Source organism: Adiantum capillus-veneris, chromosome 1 (genome assembly GCF_014529385.1).
Source record: "Adiantum capillus-veneris isolate H3 chromosome 1, ASM1452938v2, whole genome shotgun sequence".
Lineage (NCBI taxonomy): Eukaryota > Viridiplantae > Streptophyta > Polypodiopsida > Polypodiales > Pteridaceae > Adiantum > Adiantum capillus-veneris.
Window position 1 is genome coordinate 87,280,138 of NC_140931.1, and position 19,849 is coordinate 87,299,986.

Genomic DNA, 19,849 nt, shown 5'->3' on the forward strand with positions numbered 1-19,849 from the left:
TCTAGCTTTGACTATTCCGAGAGATCTCGTGGATCAACATGGTTGAATTTGGTGCAGATAGGACTGCACAAGAGGGGAGTCACTCCGCTTCTTTGTCACATGTTACCCAGATGGAATGAAGTCACCGATCTTCCTCTAGATTTCAGAGATACTGATGGGGTGACAGTATTCTTCTGGATGACTTTATGAAAGTACTTCAACATGGGAATTCCTGAAATGATTCTAATTTACATGTGCTCTTTCATGTGAGTCCTGTCTGAGTGCACATTTGAAAGACAAAATGACTGCAACATTTCGGTCTTGAGATTCCATATGAGATGGGCATGATAGCAATAAGAATTATCAATAGGACATCAGTGAGATCCGGTGTGGATCTAGATGTGATTGCTAAACACATTGCCGAGAGATCATGGTCCGAGATCTTGATGGACTTTATGTGGTTTGATTTGAATGACTGTGATCTTTGTGCGAGTGTTGGATTTGTGTCGTCTAGTGCGTCGGTACTTAGACGTCAATCTCTATTGAACTAGTTGTTGGCTTATGATTGATTTTGTAGGCGTAATCGAGAGCGATTACAATTCTTTCAAGAGAGGGGTATGTCACAAAATGATGATGTGGCATGACCACCCATGCAATTACAATTCTTTCAAGAGGGCGGTATGTCACTAAATGATGACGTGGCATGACCACCCAGACAGGTTTCTGATAAAATGTCATAAGTGTTCCAACTTATGGAGTCCCCGTCCGATGGGGCCCAAGGGACATAAAGAATTGAAGCTCAGAGTTGTACCAACTTATGTGACCCCGGCCGAGGGGCCTAAAACCCTAAAGATCAAAAGCTCGCACTCTGCAAGAGAGTTTCGTAAATTGCGTTGACATGCTGAGGTGGCAGATTATACGGGCGCTAACGTGGCAGGCTGTATTGAAATCCCGCGTTTTGTGTTGGATGTGCCACGTGACAGGCTGTACGGATTTCCGCGATTCACGCTGATAGCTTTTGGGAGCAGACGCTTCTGGGGATTGATTGCTTTTGGGGGACATCCCTTGTAAGAATAAAAGAGCCCTTGGGACCTCACTCTTCAAAGGATTTGGATACAAAGCCTGAGAGCAGATGTCACGAAGACGTCGTGGCCGTGAACTATGTCACAAGGACGTGGCAACTGCTAACCTTAGTTGTTGGTTTCTTTCCAATGATTTTTGTTTTATTTTTGAGACCCTCTTTTTGAAGTTGCAAACGGTCGGACATTGTATGGCCAATGTAAACTGTAGTTTCACCCGTAGACGGGAAGTTGGTCGGCACTGGAATTCGTATAGTAAGAGGATGTCTAGGCTCTGTGCAAGATCATGTAGGTCCCCCCGTCACACTTAGCAAGTTGGTGGATACTAGGAAGTAAACTCAATAAAGGCATAAAGTCAAGGTGGGATCACCAACAAAAAGTATCCGACATTGGGCTACATTGCACTTTTGGATGCGGTCCCAATGAGGATAGATGGTCAAATGACCCGTGGGAGCCCAACGGAAGCATCTCCTAAAAATTAGGGAACTGCTATTTTGGGCCGTGAAATGTGTTCGTAGCATTACCTTTGATATGACCAGGGGAACATTCTACAACTCTGCTACGAAGTCAACTGGGCAACCAGTCGGGAGATTTTTAGGCGGCAACCCCGAAACGGGCAAGAGCTTGTTATCGTGCCAAGTGGCGGAATTCTGTGCACTTTCCTTCTCCATCAAGAAGTGGCGCTGAAATTTAAGCTGGGAGAGGCCTCACTTTGCATTTTGTCACAGGTTAAGAGCTATGGAGTGCTTTCTTTCCCTCTCATGTACCTTGTGGTGCTAGGAGTGATGCCCTGCACACTACACACTACTCTCTCCCCCCCCTACGTGTAGTTATGTGATGCCCCACAAGAGGGCTCCTCATTTGACTGATGTACAACTGTGTGGGTTCATGCTTTTGTGCTGAGGCAAAAGTCTCCTTCCCCCCCCTACCTGTAGTTATGTGATGCACCACAAGAGGGCTCCTTCCTCATTTGACTGATGTACAACTGTGTGGGTTCATGCTTTTGTGCTGAGGCAAGAGCCTCCTTGAGCAGGAACAGGGGTAGCTAACTGCTACTCCAAACAAGGCACCGGTGAGGGTCATAACCTCGCCGTACAGGTGCGTTTTCAGCGCTGTGTATGTGCTGTAAATTGACTGTTTTTCAGCCATACGGACGCCAGAACCATTGGGAATCGTGCCCCACTGGCAGAGGACAATTAGGGGACTGTTTGGGGCTGAAAACAGCGCAAAAATTAGTAAATACAGCATGATGAATTTACTGTTTTTGGGCCGGAATCAGAGGGTTTATGCCAGTGGAATTGAGTTCCAGCAAGGGAATTGGTTTCGCACAAGTTTTGGGGCTGTTATGTTACCAAAATTTGGCCAAAACAGGTGGTATCTAGCTCGATATAGATAAAGGATTCCCAAGACTTTTCTTTGTAATTTACCCTCCTAAAGAATAAAGAAATACTGAAAGGGGCGCCAATTTTGGGGCCTATAGGTTGTCGGCGTCTGCTCGGGGCATTCTAGCTTCTGAGCCGTCTGTGTGCTTAAGTGTTAATTTCCGTCGCAGGTTTCCTTTGCACGTTCTCTCTATGTGTGAAAGTAAAGAATTTTGGGTGAAAGCCAAAGCCTACCGCCCCACGGGCCGGTTTCAGCAGAGGTCCCTCGGGAGTTGTACTTTGAAATGAAATACCGAAAGGGACGCTAGACTTTGGGGCCAATACCTCTGGGCACGGAACTACGCCGGGCCGTGTAGCATTCACAGAAACAAAATCACTGGCCCTTTGTACCCTGAGATGGGCGTAGAGGCAATATGACTGTAGACATGCCATGGCTGCACCGAGCAACTGGAGCTAACCACGGCTAAGAACTTGGACAGCCAAGGGCTGCAATTCAGGCCCATACCAACCCATAGTCCTCTGTCACTTCGTTGATGAGTAGTTCGTTGTTGTCTCATTGACAATCAAAGAAGTGCATCATACTCTAGTAGGTATTGACATTGCTTCTTGTCCGGTGGATGATGGCTTCACTAGGTAGTTTTTCCTTGACCATGTATTGCACTTTCTTGCAAGGTGTCCAGCATAAATTTGACACTGGTCAGATGACTTCCTCGCTTACATTGGACAAAGGGAGAAGGTCAGACACTGATCCATCAGTGACATCCTATTACTCGTCTCTTTCGTGCCGTGCATTTTGCATCTCGAGTGTCTTCTTAAGATTCTCATTCTTTACTCATTCATAGAAGAGGAAAAGATAGAAATTGTTTGAAGACTGTCAGCTATGAAATGCTTTTTTGGAATTGCCTTCCATTACTCAGAGAATTTCTATTTTCACAGCACCATTTAGGGGCCGTCCTCCTCGATTGAAGCCAGAATTTGCCCAACTCAGAGTTGGTATGAAGTTATGACTGAAATGGATTGCTGTCTAATAGGTCAAAGATGAGAGAGAAATGAAATGTTATATTGACGTCTTCGAAAGGCCAAAATGACCTATGAGACCAAAAAGTACCATGTCTGAGTACGGAAAGTACAAAGAACTAAGACTAAAAACACTACAACACGAGGGAAACGAATCTGAAGCTGATCCGGAACTGAAACGAGATAGAGGGAGGGGGGGTGGTAGGTTCAAATGGAATCTCTCATTGGTCGCTGTCGAATCTCATCAACATCCTCCATGGTCAGTACTCTGGGTGGGCGTCTTGCATGTCGAGCCAGAGTGATCTGGATCTTCTGCTGCAGCCTTCGTTGATGGTGGGAGACCTCTCGAGGTTGTGGGCGTCTGGATCTGCCTAGCTCAATGTCTCGATCAATCAACGTACCTCTAGTGTGGGTGAGCTCTGAGATCTGTTGTGATGACTTCTCCTTTGGCTCTCCCTTGGTTGGTGTAAAGGAATATGTGATCTGATCTCTCATCGGTCGCTGTCGAATCTCATCAACATCCTCCATGGTCAGTACTCTGGGTGGGTGTCTTGCATGTCGAGCTAGAGTGATCTGGATCTTCTTTTGCAGCCTTCGTCGATGGTGGGAGACCCCTCGAGGTTGTGGGCGTCTGGATCTACCTAGCTCAATGTCTCGATCAATCAACGTACTTCTAGTGTGGGTGAGCTCTGAGATCTGTTGTGATGACTTCTCCTCGGGCTCTCCCCTGACTGGTGTAAAGAAATATGTGATCTGTCTCTGAGAGTGTCTCTTTCCCGATGTCCTCAACAAGCTCTCCCTAAGTCTGCGCAGCTCTAGTAGGAACAATCTGAGACATCTCTGATCCTCGTATCTCATGACTCTAGAAATGGTCCAAAACTCTCTCTAAACAGACAGTGGAAGCGGCCTTGTATCTCATAGTACGCCGGGCAATGACATGTGTAGTGCAGCTCTGTCTCTCGCTCTAAGAGACGTAGGTACCCCTCGAAATCGGCCGGTCTCGATGTGGAAGCTGATGTGAGGATGTGCGTATCTTTCCAATAGCGCATCGTATCCCATGAGATAAGTGCGTATCCATGTATGCATGCCTAGTCACAAAATCGTCCTCCGTGAGTTGGAACTTGGAGAAGATGCTCTCTGTGGAAGGCCATCTTCGTACCCAACTCTTGTGTCGGCTGTATCCATGTGCTCCTGGTATCTAGGTGAATTAGATCCTGGCATATGAGTCTGGTGATCTCTGTCCGTGTGAGAGACAAGGAGGGTGCATCCGAGGAGTATTGAAACGGAGGCAATCTATCCATGCTGAAAACATGTGACTGAAACCATGTTGTCGTCTGTCCATACCAACACGCTGTATCGCCTTGTGCTACTTGTCGAGATGAACTCCAGGGCAAGCCGATCATATCTGTCTCTAGGGAGGTCCTATAAACTCTGTATAAAGGATATTGATCTAGTCAATGCCTCAACCACAAGGGGGAGGGGGGGGGGGGGGGGGGGGGGCGCGGCTAGCTCGGCTTGGATAATCTCATGCGGTATTGAGGCCTTAGCCCGAATCATCCGAGCGATCATAGACACCAAAGGCCTCTCTATATATCTCCATCCATCTGTGCTGCCAGATCTCCCATGATGGTCTACTGAGGGTCCCCATACCTGAACTCGGTAGAGCATAGCTGAAGTCACTAGAGTGTCAAAGAGAGAGAGAGAGAGAGAGAGAGAGAGAGAGAGAGAGAGAGAGAGAGAGAGAGAGAGAGAGAGAGTGAGTTAGTTAGTTAGTTAATTAGTTAATTGTCGGAGGCCAGATATGATCCATTGGACCAAAACAAAACATCACATCTTTTCTTTCGAGGTGGAGGCGTTAGATACATATCAGTTGGGAACTGAGGGTCCAACGGGTAAAGGGAAAAGGAAACGAACAAGAACAAAATTTAAGGGGGGTCAGGCGGAGGGGGAGCTGGCTTAGGAGTTTGAAACTTTTGAATGATGGCTTTTCCGCCACACACAGAGAGAGAGTCAAAGAGAGAGAGAGAGAGAGAGAGAGAGAGAGATGAAATGTTATATAACGTCTTCAAAAGGCCAAAATGACCTATGAGAACAAAAAGTTACAATTGGTGAATCTGATATCATGTCTGAGTACAGAAATTACGAAGTTGTAAAGAACTAACACTAAGACACTAAGGAGAAAGGAAATTGGGGGGGGGGGGGGGGGTCGTTTGTGGGTTCAGATGAAATCTCTCATTGGTCGCTATCGGATCTCATCGACCTTGTCCATGGTCAGTACTCTGGTTGGGCGTCTTGCATGTCGAGCTAGAGTGATCTGTATCTTCTGTTGCAGCCTTCGTCGGTGGTGGGAGACCCCCCTAGGTCGTGGACGTCTGGATCTGCCAAGCTCCGTGGCTCGATCAAGCAGTATACCTCTAGTATGAGTAGGCTCTGAGATCTGCTGTAATAACTGCTCGGTTGGCTTTCCTCTGGCTGGTGTAAAGAAATCTGTGATTCGACTCTAAGACTGTCTGTCCTCTGATGTCCTCAGCAAGCTCTCCCTAAGTCTGCGCACCTCTAGCAGGAACAATCTGAGACACCTCTGATCCTTGTATCTCATGACTCTAGAAAAGGGTCCGAACCCTTCTCTGAACAAGCAGTGGAAGCGGCCGCGTATCTCATAGTATGCCGGGCAGTGACATGTGTAGTGCAGCTCTGTCTCTGGCTCTAAGTTACATAGGTGACATATCCTAGCTCGTGTCGGCACTCCTCGAAATCGGCGAGTCTCGATTTGGAGCTGATGTGAGGATGTGCGTATCTGTCCAATAGCGCATCTTATCCCATGAGATAAGTGTGTGTCCATGTATGCAGGCCTAGTCACAAAGCCGTCCTTCGTGAGTTTGAGAAGATGCTCTCCGTAGAAGGCCATCTTCGTGCCTAACTCCTGCGTCGGCTGTATCCATGTGCTCCTGGTATTTAGCTGAATCAGACCTGACGTATGAGTCTGGTGAGTATTGAAGCGGAGGTAATCTATCCATGTTGAGACCATGCGACTGAAACTATACTGGCATCTGTCCATACCAACATCTGTATCGCCTTGTAGAGCTAGTTGTCGAGATGACTTCAGGGCAAGCCGAGCGTATCTCTCCCTGGGGAGATCCCATAGACCGTGCATTATGGAAACTGATCTCGTCAATGCCTCCACCACGAGGGGGGGGGGGGGGCGGCGGGCTCGGCTCGGATAATCTCATGTGGTACTGAGGCCTTATCCCGAATCATCCGAGCGATTATAGAGATCAGAGGCCTCATTTACATCTCCATCCATCTGTGTTGCAAGATCTCCCATGGTGGTCTACTGAGGGTCCCCGTACCTGAACTCCATAGAGCATAGGTGGAGTCACTAGAGTGTCAAAAAGCCAAAGCTTTGTTCGCGGTTCCTGAAACTGAACCTGCGAACACATCCTCTCTAGTCCTCCCAAAGCTGCATATGCTCTCGTCAATCTAGTCTCTGATGCTCTCCTTAGTGAAAACACCGGTCCACCGAAGACTACCCCAAGATAAGTATATGCATCTGTGTACTCCACAGTCTCCTGGCCATACATAAATGTGGGTGCCAACCTCCTGACCCACTATGGTGTGGTGTTGAACACCATAACCTTGGTTTTCCCCAGATTGACAGACAATCCACTGTCATGAGCAAATGTATGCAGAGCATCCAAACGATGCTGCATCCTGTCTGGAGAGTCAGAAATCAGCACAATATCATCAGCATATAATAACAACGGAATCCATGTCCCTGCTAGCTGAGCCCCCCTGTCCCGCTGACGCTCTACATAGTCCAAAAACTCATCCACATACATCCCAAATAGAGTCAGGGATAGGGGGCATCCCTGCTTTACTCCAATAGTGGAGAGGACCATGTCCGACATTTCCTCAGTGGTGTGCACCCGCCCCATTACTATCCCGTATAAAGCCAGAAACCCCCAAATTAGCTCTGTAGGCACTCCCATGTCCTGTAATCTGCGTAGAAGTCTGGCTCTCGGCACTGTGTTGAAAGCTTTGCAGAAATCCACAAAGCTACAATAGATCCTCTTGCCATGGTGTCTACCCTCCTCACTAATAGCTTTGAGTGTCAAAATCTGGTCAAGGGGGGAGAAACCTCTCTTGAAACCTGCTTGCCTTGGTGCTCTTGTGCCCTCTCGCTCTGCCCATCTATTCAGCTTTTGTTCAAGGATGGATGCATACAGCCTAGCTAATGTGTGACCAACCATGATAGTGTGATAATTCCCGGGAATCATGGGATCTCTTGACTTGAAAATAGGCACAATCGTGGACATACTCCAAGTCTCAGGGAAGCCTTCATACATGGCTCGATTAAACATCATAGCCAGGAGCTCTGCGAGCATATCTCTAGCATGGATGAAGTGCTCTGCGACCAGACCATCATGATCATGTGCTCTCCTTGTCTTCATCCTATCAATAGCTTTCCTTACCCTTTCGACAGTAAAGAAAGAGCATGTCTCCGAGCATGTCTCTAGTGGGTCTGGCAGAGGTGGTTGTCCTGATGTTGTGTAGAGAGATGTGGCATATTCCCCCCATGTCTCAGTGGAGGTGACCGTTGGTGGTGGTGAATGTTCGTGGAATATCCTCCATGCTTTGCCCGAGTCCTGACTTACAAATAATTGATACAGATCTTGCTCTAGCTGGGATAATAAGCCCTTTTCTTTCGTTGCACTAGGCGGTGAAAGATGATCCGTGACTGTCTATGTGTGGTAATACCCATGAGCACTTCCCACTGTAACTTGATCCGCATCTCTCTACACTTGTCATCATACCAACTGTTCTGGGGCATTTTTCCAGATCGTCTCCGTGTAGGCTGGCTGTGGGGGTATGCTTCTGATGCTGCATCATGGAGCGTCTCTGTCAGTATCTGAGTGAGTTCATCTAGTGGGCATCTTGGCCCCTGGGTGCATAGCTTCCTAGGAGTATATCTCATCCATATACACAGAGTCCGTCTCCCTCATGAAGGTATACCGGATGTGTGTAGGGACCTCTCCTAATGGAGCTCTGCTGAACTGAAACGTCAGGGTGAAGAAAGAGAGAGAGAGAGAGAGAGAGAGAGAGAGAGAGAGAGAGAGAGCGAGAGCGCTTCATGATCGATATCCACAGCTTTCGGAAGGATTGTATGAATATGGAAGAGGCAATCTCAACAAGGTGTTCGATGTCTTGGGTCCAAATTTCAGGACAGATCAGCTTAAAGTAAGTTGCTCAATGTCACGTGCATTTTAAAACTCTGTTTGGGTAGTTGATTGGTCTTGCTGATTCTAGGTCATTGGAGCATCCGATGAGCAATTAGACATTTTTGAAGAGCTATGGTGTCTTGTGGCTTTACGGACAGGGCATTTTGACGAAGGTATGACTCAGTTTTTCATTGTGCATAAGATTTGAAGTTCTCTCTTTCAAGCATTTAGTAATTAACAAGGTCATTGATTTGCACTGCAGTTCATGGGGTACTTCAAAGACGCATCTCAGTGTTTCGTGGGTCCCCATTTTCTTGGGAACTCATGGTATGTTCGACATAAAGCTTTTAAGGTGTTGATTGTTTTTCAATGTTCTGAAGTTATATAATCGATTCTCTGTTCCAGGCAGAGTTTTATGAAAAGACAGGGTCTCCAAATGAGGCACAAAATGCAATTAGGGAAGCCGAGTCCATCAGGAAAGGGTATCTTCAATTTAAGTCACAATGATATTTTGCCAACTTTTTCTATAGATGTACTTTAATACAAAGGCAGGGCACAATCTTCTCTGACCATATTGTCCAGAAAAAGGCAACCCCTCGTTGCAGTTTTTGGTTCTGTTGTCCGTTAACCTGAAATTGTTGTACTTATCAAGGATGCCATCTTTCCAGGCCACACAAAAAGTGTGTATTCTTGACACTAATAAAAGCCTTTTGGAGTGAGTGTTCTGTCCTGTTGGTTTGTGTTGCTTTGAGCGTCTCAGCAAGACCATGTGGAATGAATGCCCTTCCTTTGCAGTCACGAGTGCCCATTAGCAGGCTAATTGTCAAGACACTATCTGTATGTATGGCTGGGTGTATGGCTGGGTTCAGATGCTGCGGTAGAAATCTTATGCACAGGGGCGTCAAAACTCCGTGGTTAGACCTGGTTTTCTGCAGGCAAGGTTTCTCTTCCTCTGGGCCTGCCATAGCCCCCCCCCCCCCCCCCCCCCCCCCCCCCCCCCGAAAGACTGCACACCGCTATCAACATCTCCCGCCTCCTCCAAGGTCGTTCAGACGAGGCGGCGGCAGGCTTGCAGCTCACTTTTCTTTCTCCGGGCTCCTCTGAACCCAGCCTATTATTACTTCTGCTCCTGAGCAACCTTGCGAAAGAGTCCCCCGCCTTAAAGAAAAAAAAGGCTAAAAACCACACTAATTTTATTATGCTTCAAATATATTTTCATTGGTGTCTTTCACTGCAAACTTAGCAAAATGTTCTACTTTTTGAATAAAGAAGATGCCGCCAGCACACTAGTATTTGGTGGGTGGAGAGAGAGAGAGAGAGAGAGAGAGAGAGAAGGAACAAAAAGTGCTTATAGTGTAACTTTGGTCACAAAAAATGGGAAACCTATGTTGGAGCGTAAGGAAATATAGGTAGAAAATTGTGCTAGTGGGATCATGGAAGATTTAGCTCCATTGCTGTACATGTTTGCACCTAGGTTTTGGGAAAACTAATTTTACATGTCTACCCAAATAACATAATAATGTCAAAACAACTCAACTCAATCACCTAGTCCTAGTGATTGTCCCCTCATAACTCTTAAAACTCTATGGATCTCTCTCTCTCTCTCTCTCTCTCTCTCTCTCTCTCTCTCTCTAGATATATTACCTATGTGTGTGTGTGTGTGTGTGTGTGTTGTTTAGGGAACTTTGATATAAAAAACAAAGAGAGTTAATATGTATAGACAAGTCATTTCATAAAAACCATTAAAATCTTTAAAACTCGTCATCAGAGAGATACAACTTAGCATATATGTATTAAGTGAGGGCTAAATAGAGAATCCATGGATGCTTGTAACCATCATGAAAACAAACTATGAAGCCCTGAACACATTTATCTATGCCTATCAACACATTTATCTATGCCTATCAACACATTGATCTATGCGTGTTGGGGTCATGAACACATTTATCTATGCTATAAACACATTGATCTAGGCCTTCCCTTATTATTTACCCATTGTTCCATGCACATGGACTATTGATTGGAGGAGTAGGGGTTTGAGAAGATAATCTTCAAGCTTCCACGAATCAATGTTTAGGGTAGCCACCCTTATATAGGATTGGGAGCTCCATGCCTTTAGGGTGTTGGATAGCACAAATAAGTGTTTAGGGTAGCCACCCTTATATAGAACTGAATTGGGAGCTCCATGCCTTTAGCGTGTTCGACATCAATTGCAGACGCTTTGGCCCACACAACGCAAGATTGGAAGGTTAAAATCTTACCATCTTGTGCCATTATGGCAAAATTTTGGGTGCAAGTAATGCATGCGAGCAAAGAGTGGTGAAGCCAACTCCACTTCATACATGTATGTGAAGTCACCTTTTAGGTTTATCCCAATTTCAATGCATATGAAAATTAGACGGCATGTCAAAAAATTCTACAATAAAAAGTGAGTTTCCATGCAAGAAGAGGCATCCCACCATCCTTCTCATAATAGGCCATGTACACCAAGTAAATGATGGGGGTACTAGGCTCCCATCATGGACCTAGTGGCACCAGTAATAAGCATAAAAATCTCACATGGTTGACAAGTGCACTTGTGGTTAATAGATGGCTTGATAATTCTCCACAGTTTGATGCACTTAAAGCCATTATTACAAAAATCTTGTATCCACATTCTAATATCCTATGAAGTTATTCCTGAATAGGAGTTTGAATAGATGATAAGTTTTAATTGTAACAAGATGACTTTGTGACTCCATCTAGATAGCCTATTACTACCTCGATGCAAAACCTTAAGCGCATTGATGGGTAAAACTTTCGCTTTGTCAATCCTTATAGCTTTATGCTAAGAAAATTAGCTTGAATATCCGCTGTCTAAGAAGAGTGTGCCTTTATCATCAATGACCAAGCATGTGATATATGTAGGGAGCTCGTGTATAAAATACCTAGGAAGGTTGTGGTTGACCCAAAGAATGTCATCATAGTAGCAAAAAGAATGTTGAAAGTTTGTGAGGAGGTTACGTTGTCTATCACCCTTTAGGACATGGGTGAGGAATCTATAAAGTGCATGTAGATATAGATTACACCATATTGGGCTAGCCCCATCGTTATGCCATTAACCTATCAAAAAGTTTGACAATTGCTTTGTACAAACATCTGGTTGATGAGCCAATAATTGATTCTGAGGGTATCTTACTTTGAAAAAGAAATAAATTTCTTGTTTGGCTTGTCAAACAAACATGAGACTAGGAGTCTTTTAAAAGAGACAAACGTGCGTTGAGAATGCTTATAACTATAGGGGAGGTGAGAATGATGAACCCATCATCACCTACATGAGGGATGTTCTCATAGCACTTCTTGATATCAATAGTGTACGATAAATGTATGCTATGAGGTAGGTTGATTACTATTTTGTAAATAGAATCAACATTCTAGTAAGATTGAATCTTAAGACTATGGTGGGGATAAGTTGTCTAATTTAGCTTATACGCCTCATCTTGAGCATGGGGATAGAGGTTTTTAGAATGAAAGCTAAGAATAAAGAGATATTATTAAAAAAAAGGCAATTTATCCCTTAAGAAATCCACCAAAAGGATTCTTAATGTGCCTTGTACATAGCCATTAAGTATGGCAAAGCCAAGGAGTTAGAATTGTCTTATTCAAAAGTTTGGGCAAGTGCTTGAGATGATAGATGCCAAGGTAGAAAATCTAATTCCTCTAGCTTCTTTTCGAGTCCATTGATCATGAAGGCCTAAAGACAAAACCTAGGTTATTAGGGGCTTTATCAACACATGTGATACAGTAGTTGTGCTTCAGTGGAAGCAAAAGGGTGTTGATGTTGACATTCAAGCCAAAATAAATGTTTAATACAAGCCAACTGTAGGAGCAAAGATTCTTTCTTGTAGTATGAGCTCAACACAATCCCGTGATTCTAAAATAGAGGAATGTAAGCATAAAGGTGTTGAGGAATGTCGTTTAATCCCTTAGTAAGGACCAATTCTAAATAACCATGTCCTAGTAATTTGATATATAAAAATAAGATGTTTTACATCATGAGTAAACCAGTAGAGCTATTATCTCTTCTTTAGTATTGCAAAGTTGTAGCTTGTGTGAATCATTGAAAGACCAGGTTTCGTAAATGGATTCCCTATTACATGTAAGAGATAAGTTCAGGCTAAAGAACAATCCATCGCTTCCGTGTCAGCGTCGGGAAGCCATTGCGCGCGTCGATCACCGTCGCCGCCACCAAAGCTCTAATACCAATTGAAGAGTGTGTGTGTGTGTGTGTGTGTGTGTGTGTGTGTGTGTGTGTGTGTGTGTGTGTGTGTGTGTGTGTGTGTGTGTGCGCGCGGATGCATGCGTGCAGGAAGGGGAGAAGGAGAGAGTAGACCGTGCGGGTGGAGCAAGACCCATCAAATGAGTTGCCCCTTATTCTTTGTATATGTAGTCAAGAACAAGGTGTCAGAGGGCGGGCATCCATAACCTGGGCGGTCGGACAAAGCACACGCACATGTACCCCAACAATGCTCTGATACCAATTAAAAGAGTGCGTGTTCATGGATGGGTGTGTGTGCGGTGCGGTGTGTATGCGGGAAGGGGAGAAGGAGAGAGTAGACCGTGTGTGGGTGGAGCAAGACTCGTCAAAAGAGCTGCCCCTTATTCTTTGTTTATGTACACAAGGATAAGGAGTCAGTGGGAGGGCGCGCATAACTTGGGCAGTCTGGCAAGGCACATACGCATGTTGGGGATTAATAGAGTGCATGTGGATGGATGCGTGCATGTGCGGTGCGGGGTGTGTGCAAGAAGGGGAGAAGGAGAGAGTAGACCGTGTGTGGGTGGAGCAACACTCATCGAATGAGTTGTCCCTTATTCTTTGTATATGTACATAAGAATAAGGTGTTAGTGTGCGCGCGTCCATAACTTGGGCGGTCGAACAAGGCACGTGCGCCTGTACCCCAACAAATGGGTGTATAAGAAGAAGTACATGGTAGAGGATCCTTGGCCTAAGTATTAGGTTAGATTGGTTGCTAAGAGATTCAAGCAGGAAAAAAGGCATGGATTTTGATGAGATTTTCTCTCTGGTAGTCAAAATGACTACATTGCGTTTTGTGCATGGACTAGTAGCCATTGAGGACATGGAACTTGTGTAGATGGACGTGAAGACGGCTTTCCTTCATAGGGATCTTGATGAAGATATCTACATGAAGCAGCCAAAGGGTTTTGAAGTCAAACCTAAAAAGCCTACAAGGACGGGACTAGTGTGTAGATTACGTAAGGCATTGTATGGACTAAAGCAAGGCTCAAGGTAGTGGTATATGAAGTTTGACAAGTACATACAATCACAAGGTTATGTAAGGAGTGAGGAAGGTCACTGCTTATATACCAAGATGTTGAACGATGGTTCCCTCATCATCCTCATACACTATGTCGATGATATGCTCATTGCTGGGAAGTCTAAAGATGAGATTGCCATCTTGAAGAAGTCACTTAGCACACAATTTGCTATGAAAGATTTGGAAAACGCAAGTCATTTTCTTGGTACGCGTATCAAGAGGGATATAAAATCGGAATACTGGAATTGTCTTAGGAAAAATATATCCACAAGGTCTTACAACATTTTAATATACAAGGAGGAAAGGCTACATTGAGTATCCCAATGCAGGCATATGAAAAACTTAACAAAAAATGATACTCCCAAGTTTGATGCTCAAAAAGAAAAAATGGTCAAGGTTCCATATTCTTCAGTAGTTGGATTTCTTATGTACGCAATGGTAGCCACAAGACCAGACATTGCTTTTGTAGTGGGAGTGGTTAGCACATTTATGGTAAATCTTGGCAAAATGCGATGGGAAGCGGGTGAAGCACATCTTGATATATTTGAATGGTATGCCAACCAAGTGCTTACGCTTTGGGAACAATGATGCATCCATTGTGGGTTACACAAATGCGGATTATACGGGTTGTGTGGATAGGTTAAGATCCACATCTAGGTATGTTTTCCCATTTGTTGGAGCAGGCATGTCATGGAGATCATGTCTCCATAATTGTATGTCATTTTCTATCATAGAGGCGAAGTATGTGGCAATTTCAGATGCTAGCAAGGAAGCTATATGATGAGGTCACCTAGTGGAAGATCTTGGCATTACTTAGACTCTAGTGTTGCATTGTGATAGAGTGTGATTGCATTAGGATAGAACCTTGTGTTTCACTCCAAGTCAAAACACATAGAAGTCAATTATCATGTGATACAAAACATATTGGCTAGCAAGCGCATTCAGCTCGTCAAGTTTCATATGGATGACAACCTTGTAGATGATCTCACCAAGAGCCTACCCTCAGAGCGGTTCGTACATTGCATGGAGATGATGGGTGAAGCGACATGATTGCTTCACAATTTTCCAGATGTACATACTTACACATAGGCCACCTGGGCCACGTTGCCTTCAAGTGGGAGATTGTTAGGGTTCATGCCAATTTGCCGGACACCTATCACACTAATCTTTCTAACCTTATCTATTCTTTTGATCACATAGAACAATAAGGAGTAGTGAGGCATTCCAACCCTCATGGAGAGCTCCACCCACATCATGCTCGTATTTCTCTTCTTCTCCGTCGCACTCTATATGCACCACGCACTCTTCACAAATGGAGACTTGGATCAGTGAGGGATGTCATTGTGGAAAACATTAGTGTTCTTACGAAGATACCACCATTTTTTTTCTGAGGAAGAAAACTCTTCTCCAAGGGGGGAGTAATGCGAGGCCTAGGGTAAGACGAGCTAGGGCCAACGGCTAGAACACACATGTTGTACACGGTGCCTATATTTAACATGCCAAGGGCCTATATTAGGCATGGTTGGGTGGAGATGTGCATGTGCTGGTTCCCAATCTCTCATATTGGTATCAAAGCCCAAAGCGGCGATGGAGGAGGGGAAGAAGTACGGACAAGTCGCGAGAGTGGATCATGCTTGCCTTCTCTCTCTCTCTCTCTCTCTCTCTCTCTCTCTCTCTCTCTCTCTCTCTCTCTCTCTCTCCCCTTCATGGCGAAGTGTTATCAATAGCCCTTCCTTAGGGTTCGAGTAGCACAAAATTACCCAAAGCCCAAGCCTTCTACCAAAAGCCCAACCCTTATGATGTGCCTCATTCAAGCAAAAGATCCAAGGGGCTATTAGGTACTTGGATACATGTTTCAAAGGACTTGGAGATTTTGTTAAGTAGAGTCCTATTAATAAGGATAAATTCATTGTTGAACACGACTGCTTCTTCCCTCACCCAGTTCATCAAGAATGAGGCTAGTGGTTGGATTGGGAGGTGGGTTGAAGATGAGATGTTGGCTGCCTTGTAGAGGTTGTTTCTTCCTCTACTTCATGATTCGGTTGTTACAAAGCTTCTTGCCATGAAGTTCCATGAACCTTCTCATGACTTTTGGGGAATGTTCATTAAGTGTTTAGGGTAGCCACCATCATATAGAATTGAATTGGCCATTCCATCAGTTGGACAACATCTAACGAGCCTTTGTCCTACCATAGGATAACAATGGGAGATAAAAGCTTGCCATCCCTTGCCATTTTGAAAAAAAATTGGGTGCAAGGTGGTGCATGCGAGTGAGGAGTGGTGAGCCAAGGTATGAGTGATTTGCATGGTAGCCAACACCATACATGTGTGTGAATTCACCTCATAGGTTTTTCCCAATTTCAATACAAATGTAAATTGGAAGGTATGTCATAAAATTCGACCATTGAGAGTGAGATTCCATACAGGAAGAGGAGTGTGTGTGTGCGCGCGCACACGCATGTGTAGCGGTGGCGGTGGTGAAGGGGCGGGGGACACCATGTTCAAAATACATGTGGCTCCATAGAAGGAAAGTATTTACACAAAAATATTTACGTATTCAAATCATTTTTTTACAATTTAGTCAGAATGAATATTCATTCCAATTATCCTATTCACACCAAGACAAGAAGTAGGTATATAGATGAACTAATTCATCATCATCAAGGTCTGATTGCAACTAGTCTAAACATCTTTAAGCAAGGATAGGACTCTCACTGGCATCTATAGAAAAACAAGACGATAGATTTTGTTATCCTTAGATACATAATTTAGGTGTCAAAGGGCCTACCAGTAGCTTTCAATGTCATCACTTAAACATAACAGATTATCTGCTATCCCATTTAGTTTAAACTTTAAGAGTTTGATATACATCAAAAAAGCAATTGACAGATTAATGATTTGAGCAAAGTAGGATATCCAATATGCAATAACTTCCTTAGAGATTCCAACAAGAGTTTTAAATAAGTTCTTTTTATTAACCATCTTGGTTTCCATCAAAAGGGCATCACCCCCTTTGATGGACATGGCAAAATAACTTTAAAAAATTTTGTTCTTTTTCTTCAGAACCAAATAGACCTTTTGTAAAAAAGATTCAACTCTTCTTGGCAAATTATTGTATACAAAGCTAGATGGTATCAGCCACAACCATAGGCATACCGATTTTACCTTGATCACAGATGTACCCAGACATAGTTTCCTTTCAAAGCATGTGCTTAAGTAATTTATCTTGTATGGCACACACTAAAGTGCAGCCATGCACAAAAATAAAATCAAAATTTTAGACTCTCAATTGATCTCCAATGTATATATCCTAGCCAAAAGAAGGGATTAGTTAAAATCCTTTTCTTGTCACAAATTTCATGTTTCAAGGGTGCAAAAGATATCTCTAAGTGATAAGTGGCATGTATCATCAGTAAAGCCACTCGGTATCCAAAATCCAAACTTACTAATTGTTTGAATAGCAAGAAATAGGTGATTAACCCCAATGTATAATAACTCATATTCAAACACAACCAACATCAAGCACAAAAATTTTGTTTAGGATGATGATCCTTGTCATTTTTACCGAGAAGAACACATTGACTAATTTGTAAAGAGAACAACCTTGTGTTTACTACCAATGGGCTTTGAAATAAGTGGATGTTTTGAAGACAAACACAACTAGCCTATATCTGAAGCTAGTTGTCTGACAAGACTTTATTAAGAAACCAATAGGCTATAAAGGAAGTTCAAATTTTTAGCCCTAGGAAACCAATTGCCAAGGTAGATCTAGTATATATGATCCATATATTCACCACTCAAAATGAACATCATAAAACTAAAGCAATAGCAAGAGCCAAGTAGAAGGCAGACATTTCAAAAGTAAGTAGCCCAAAGTAGCCCCATTCCTACATAGAAAGTAAATAACAAGGGGTAAACATTATGCAAGAGACATATGGGGGATGCTTTGAAGTACTTGAATTTGTAAAGCTAGGGGATGGATGTGCTCTCTCTTGTATACTATCATTAGTGTGTTGCTTATGGCTTTTTTTTACCACTAGACCGAGTTTAATATCTCGCTTGGGTAGCTCAAAATCTTTTACCATAACATTTTGCTAATGGTCTCTAACTTGGTGCTAAACCATTGGTTGGATCATTGCTTTGGATTCTTGTCGGATCCCGTGAAACAATATGTCTTTGGAAGCTTGATCTCTTGAGTGCTCTGATTCTAACATGGTTCATTTCCTGTAATTTTTTAATTTGGGTTTTATGATTCTCAATTTTCAATAGTGTTTTATGGGCATTGTTAGTGCTGGACATGCATGTTTGACTATTGAAGAACTTGGATGTTGTTAGGACTAAGCCCTTGATGTTGACTTCGCTAAGGAACATAGGTTGCTAGGATACAATTTTTTACCAAGACTTCATCCACTATGAGGTTAAAAAGTGGTCGTTATAATATATTTTTTTGATACATAGTTGGCCAAAGCTTATAAGCAAAAAGTGTATGCATTCTTGAATCCTAGAACTTTTTTGAGCAAAGACTCTAATTGAAATAGTTTTTTTTTTCACTTTTTTGGAATGTTAATACTCAGGGATGTTTTTTGACTTGGTGATGCCTGCTCTTGATTACTTTAACTTCCATTTTAGATTATTTGTTACTTTTTGTTGGGGATAAAGGAGTTGAAGCTGCTTTGCAATTTGGGGTTGTTTTCTCTAACTCTAGAACCTCTTGCTAAAGCATATTATGGAGCTTTGGGCTGCGTTTGGCTTTCTTTTGAACGTTCTTATTTTAGCTATGTGTCTAAGGCCTATTGTCATGATTATATTGAGTTTCATTATGCTCACCATATTGGTTGCACTTTACAAGGAGAAAACTGAAAGGTCGATATTTTTGGAGAAAACTGAAAGGCATGTGCTTCCACCGTCTCTCCTACTACTCCGCATGTCCTACACAAGATTTAGAAATTTTCTCATGTAGGAAAACAGAGTCTTTTTCAGTGTTTTTCATACAAGGCATAACATCATGAGCTTCAGCTCGAGAGGCATCGCATACCTAGCTAGGTACGATTGGGGGCAGGGGACCCACGTCTCTATTTGATACCCTCATTTTTTAGAGGGGATCTACAGTCCCAGATCATTGTTGATCATGGGGCGTCGATTCAATGAGAGAAAAAAGTAAATTGGGTAGGATTCAACCTCACAACCTCCCCGTCCCAAGACCAATGCGTTACCACTACGCTAATACACGCGTTTTAATAAGCATATAGAACGGTAATCACTCATTACAAACAAAAGCGTGTGTAAATGCAATAGCATCATATTGCGTAGATCTAGCCTGCCACGATCTTAGTTCACATCGAGTTTACCTCGGGTTCACATTGAGTTTACATCACAATACTATAGTTCACAGACTTTTCAAAGTTCACATCTAGTTTACATGCAAGTTCACAACTGGTTCACTTTTGTTTGAGTTTACATCTAGTTTACATCTGGGATCAACGGTTGTGATCTTCGCCAACAAGTGACGCCAATTTTCAATCGTAGATCCCCTCTAAAAATTGAGGGTGTCAATTAGAGACGAGGGCAGGGGACCCCAGCCCCCCCACCGGACCGGCGGTCCCCTGCCCCCAATGGTACCTAGCTAGGTATGTGGTGCCTCCGTGAAGCTCATGATGTTGAGGTAAGTCACAATGTGAGAATTTGTCCAAAACTTCTTGTGCTACTACCGGTATTGCATAGCGCCACTTAGGTTCTTCCTGTGGGGCCACACATTTCCTGCTCCGGACTATTCTCTCGCACTCTGCAGCAAATAGTCGATGGTTGGATCTGTATGTGTACGCGCGCGTTGGTGTGGTGCATGAGGGGGGGTGTTTCCG

At 43.7% G+C, this 19,849-nt stretch overlaps 1 protein-coding gene across 1 annotated transcript in view; it reads left to right on the forward strand.

Moving 5' to 3' along the window:
• LOC147465128 (uncharacterized) overlaps positions 1 to 9,395 on the forward strand; it is a 40,751-nt gene extending 31,356 nt beyond the window's left edge. Inside the window, exons 11-14 of the mRNA XM_086518310.1 lie at positions 8,606 to 8,695; positions 8,765 to 8,849; positions 8,939 to 9,003; positions 9,082 to 9,395. Coding sequence (XP_086374436.1) covers positions 8,606 to 8,695; positions 8,765 to 8,849; positions 8,939 to 9,003; positions 9,082 to 9,183 — 342 coding nt within the window. The 3' untranslated portion in view covers positions 9,184 to 9,395. The remainder of the gene's footprint in view (positions 1 to 8,605; positions 8,696 to 8,764; positions 8,850 to 8,938; positions 9,004 to 9,081) is intronic.
• Positions 9,396 to 19,849: the final 10,454 nt, after the last annotated feature.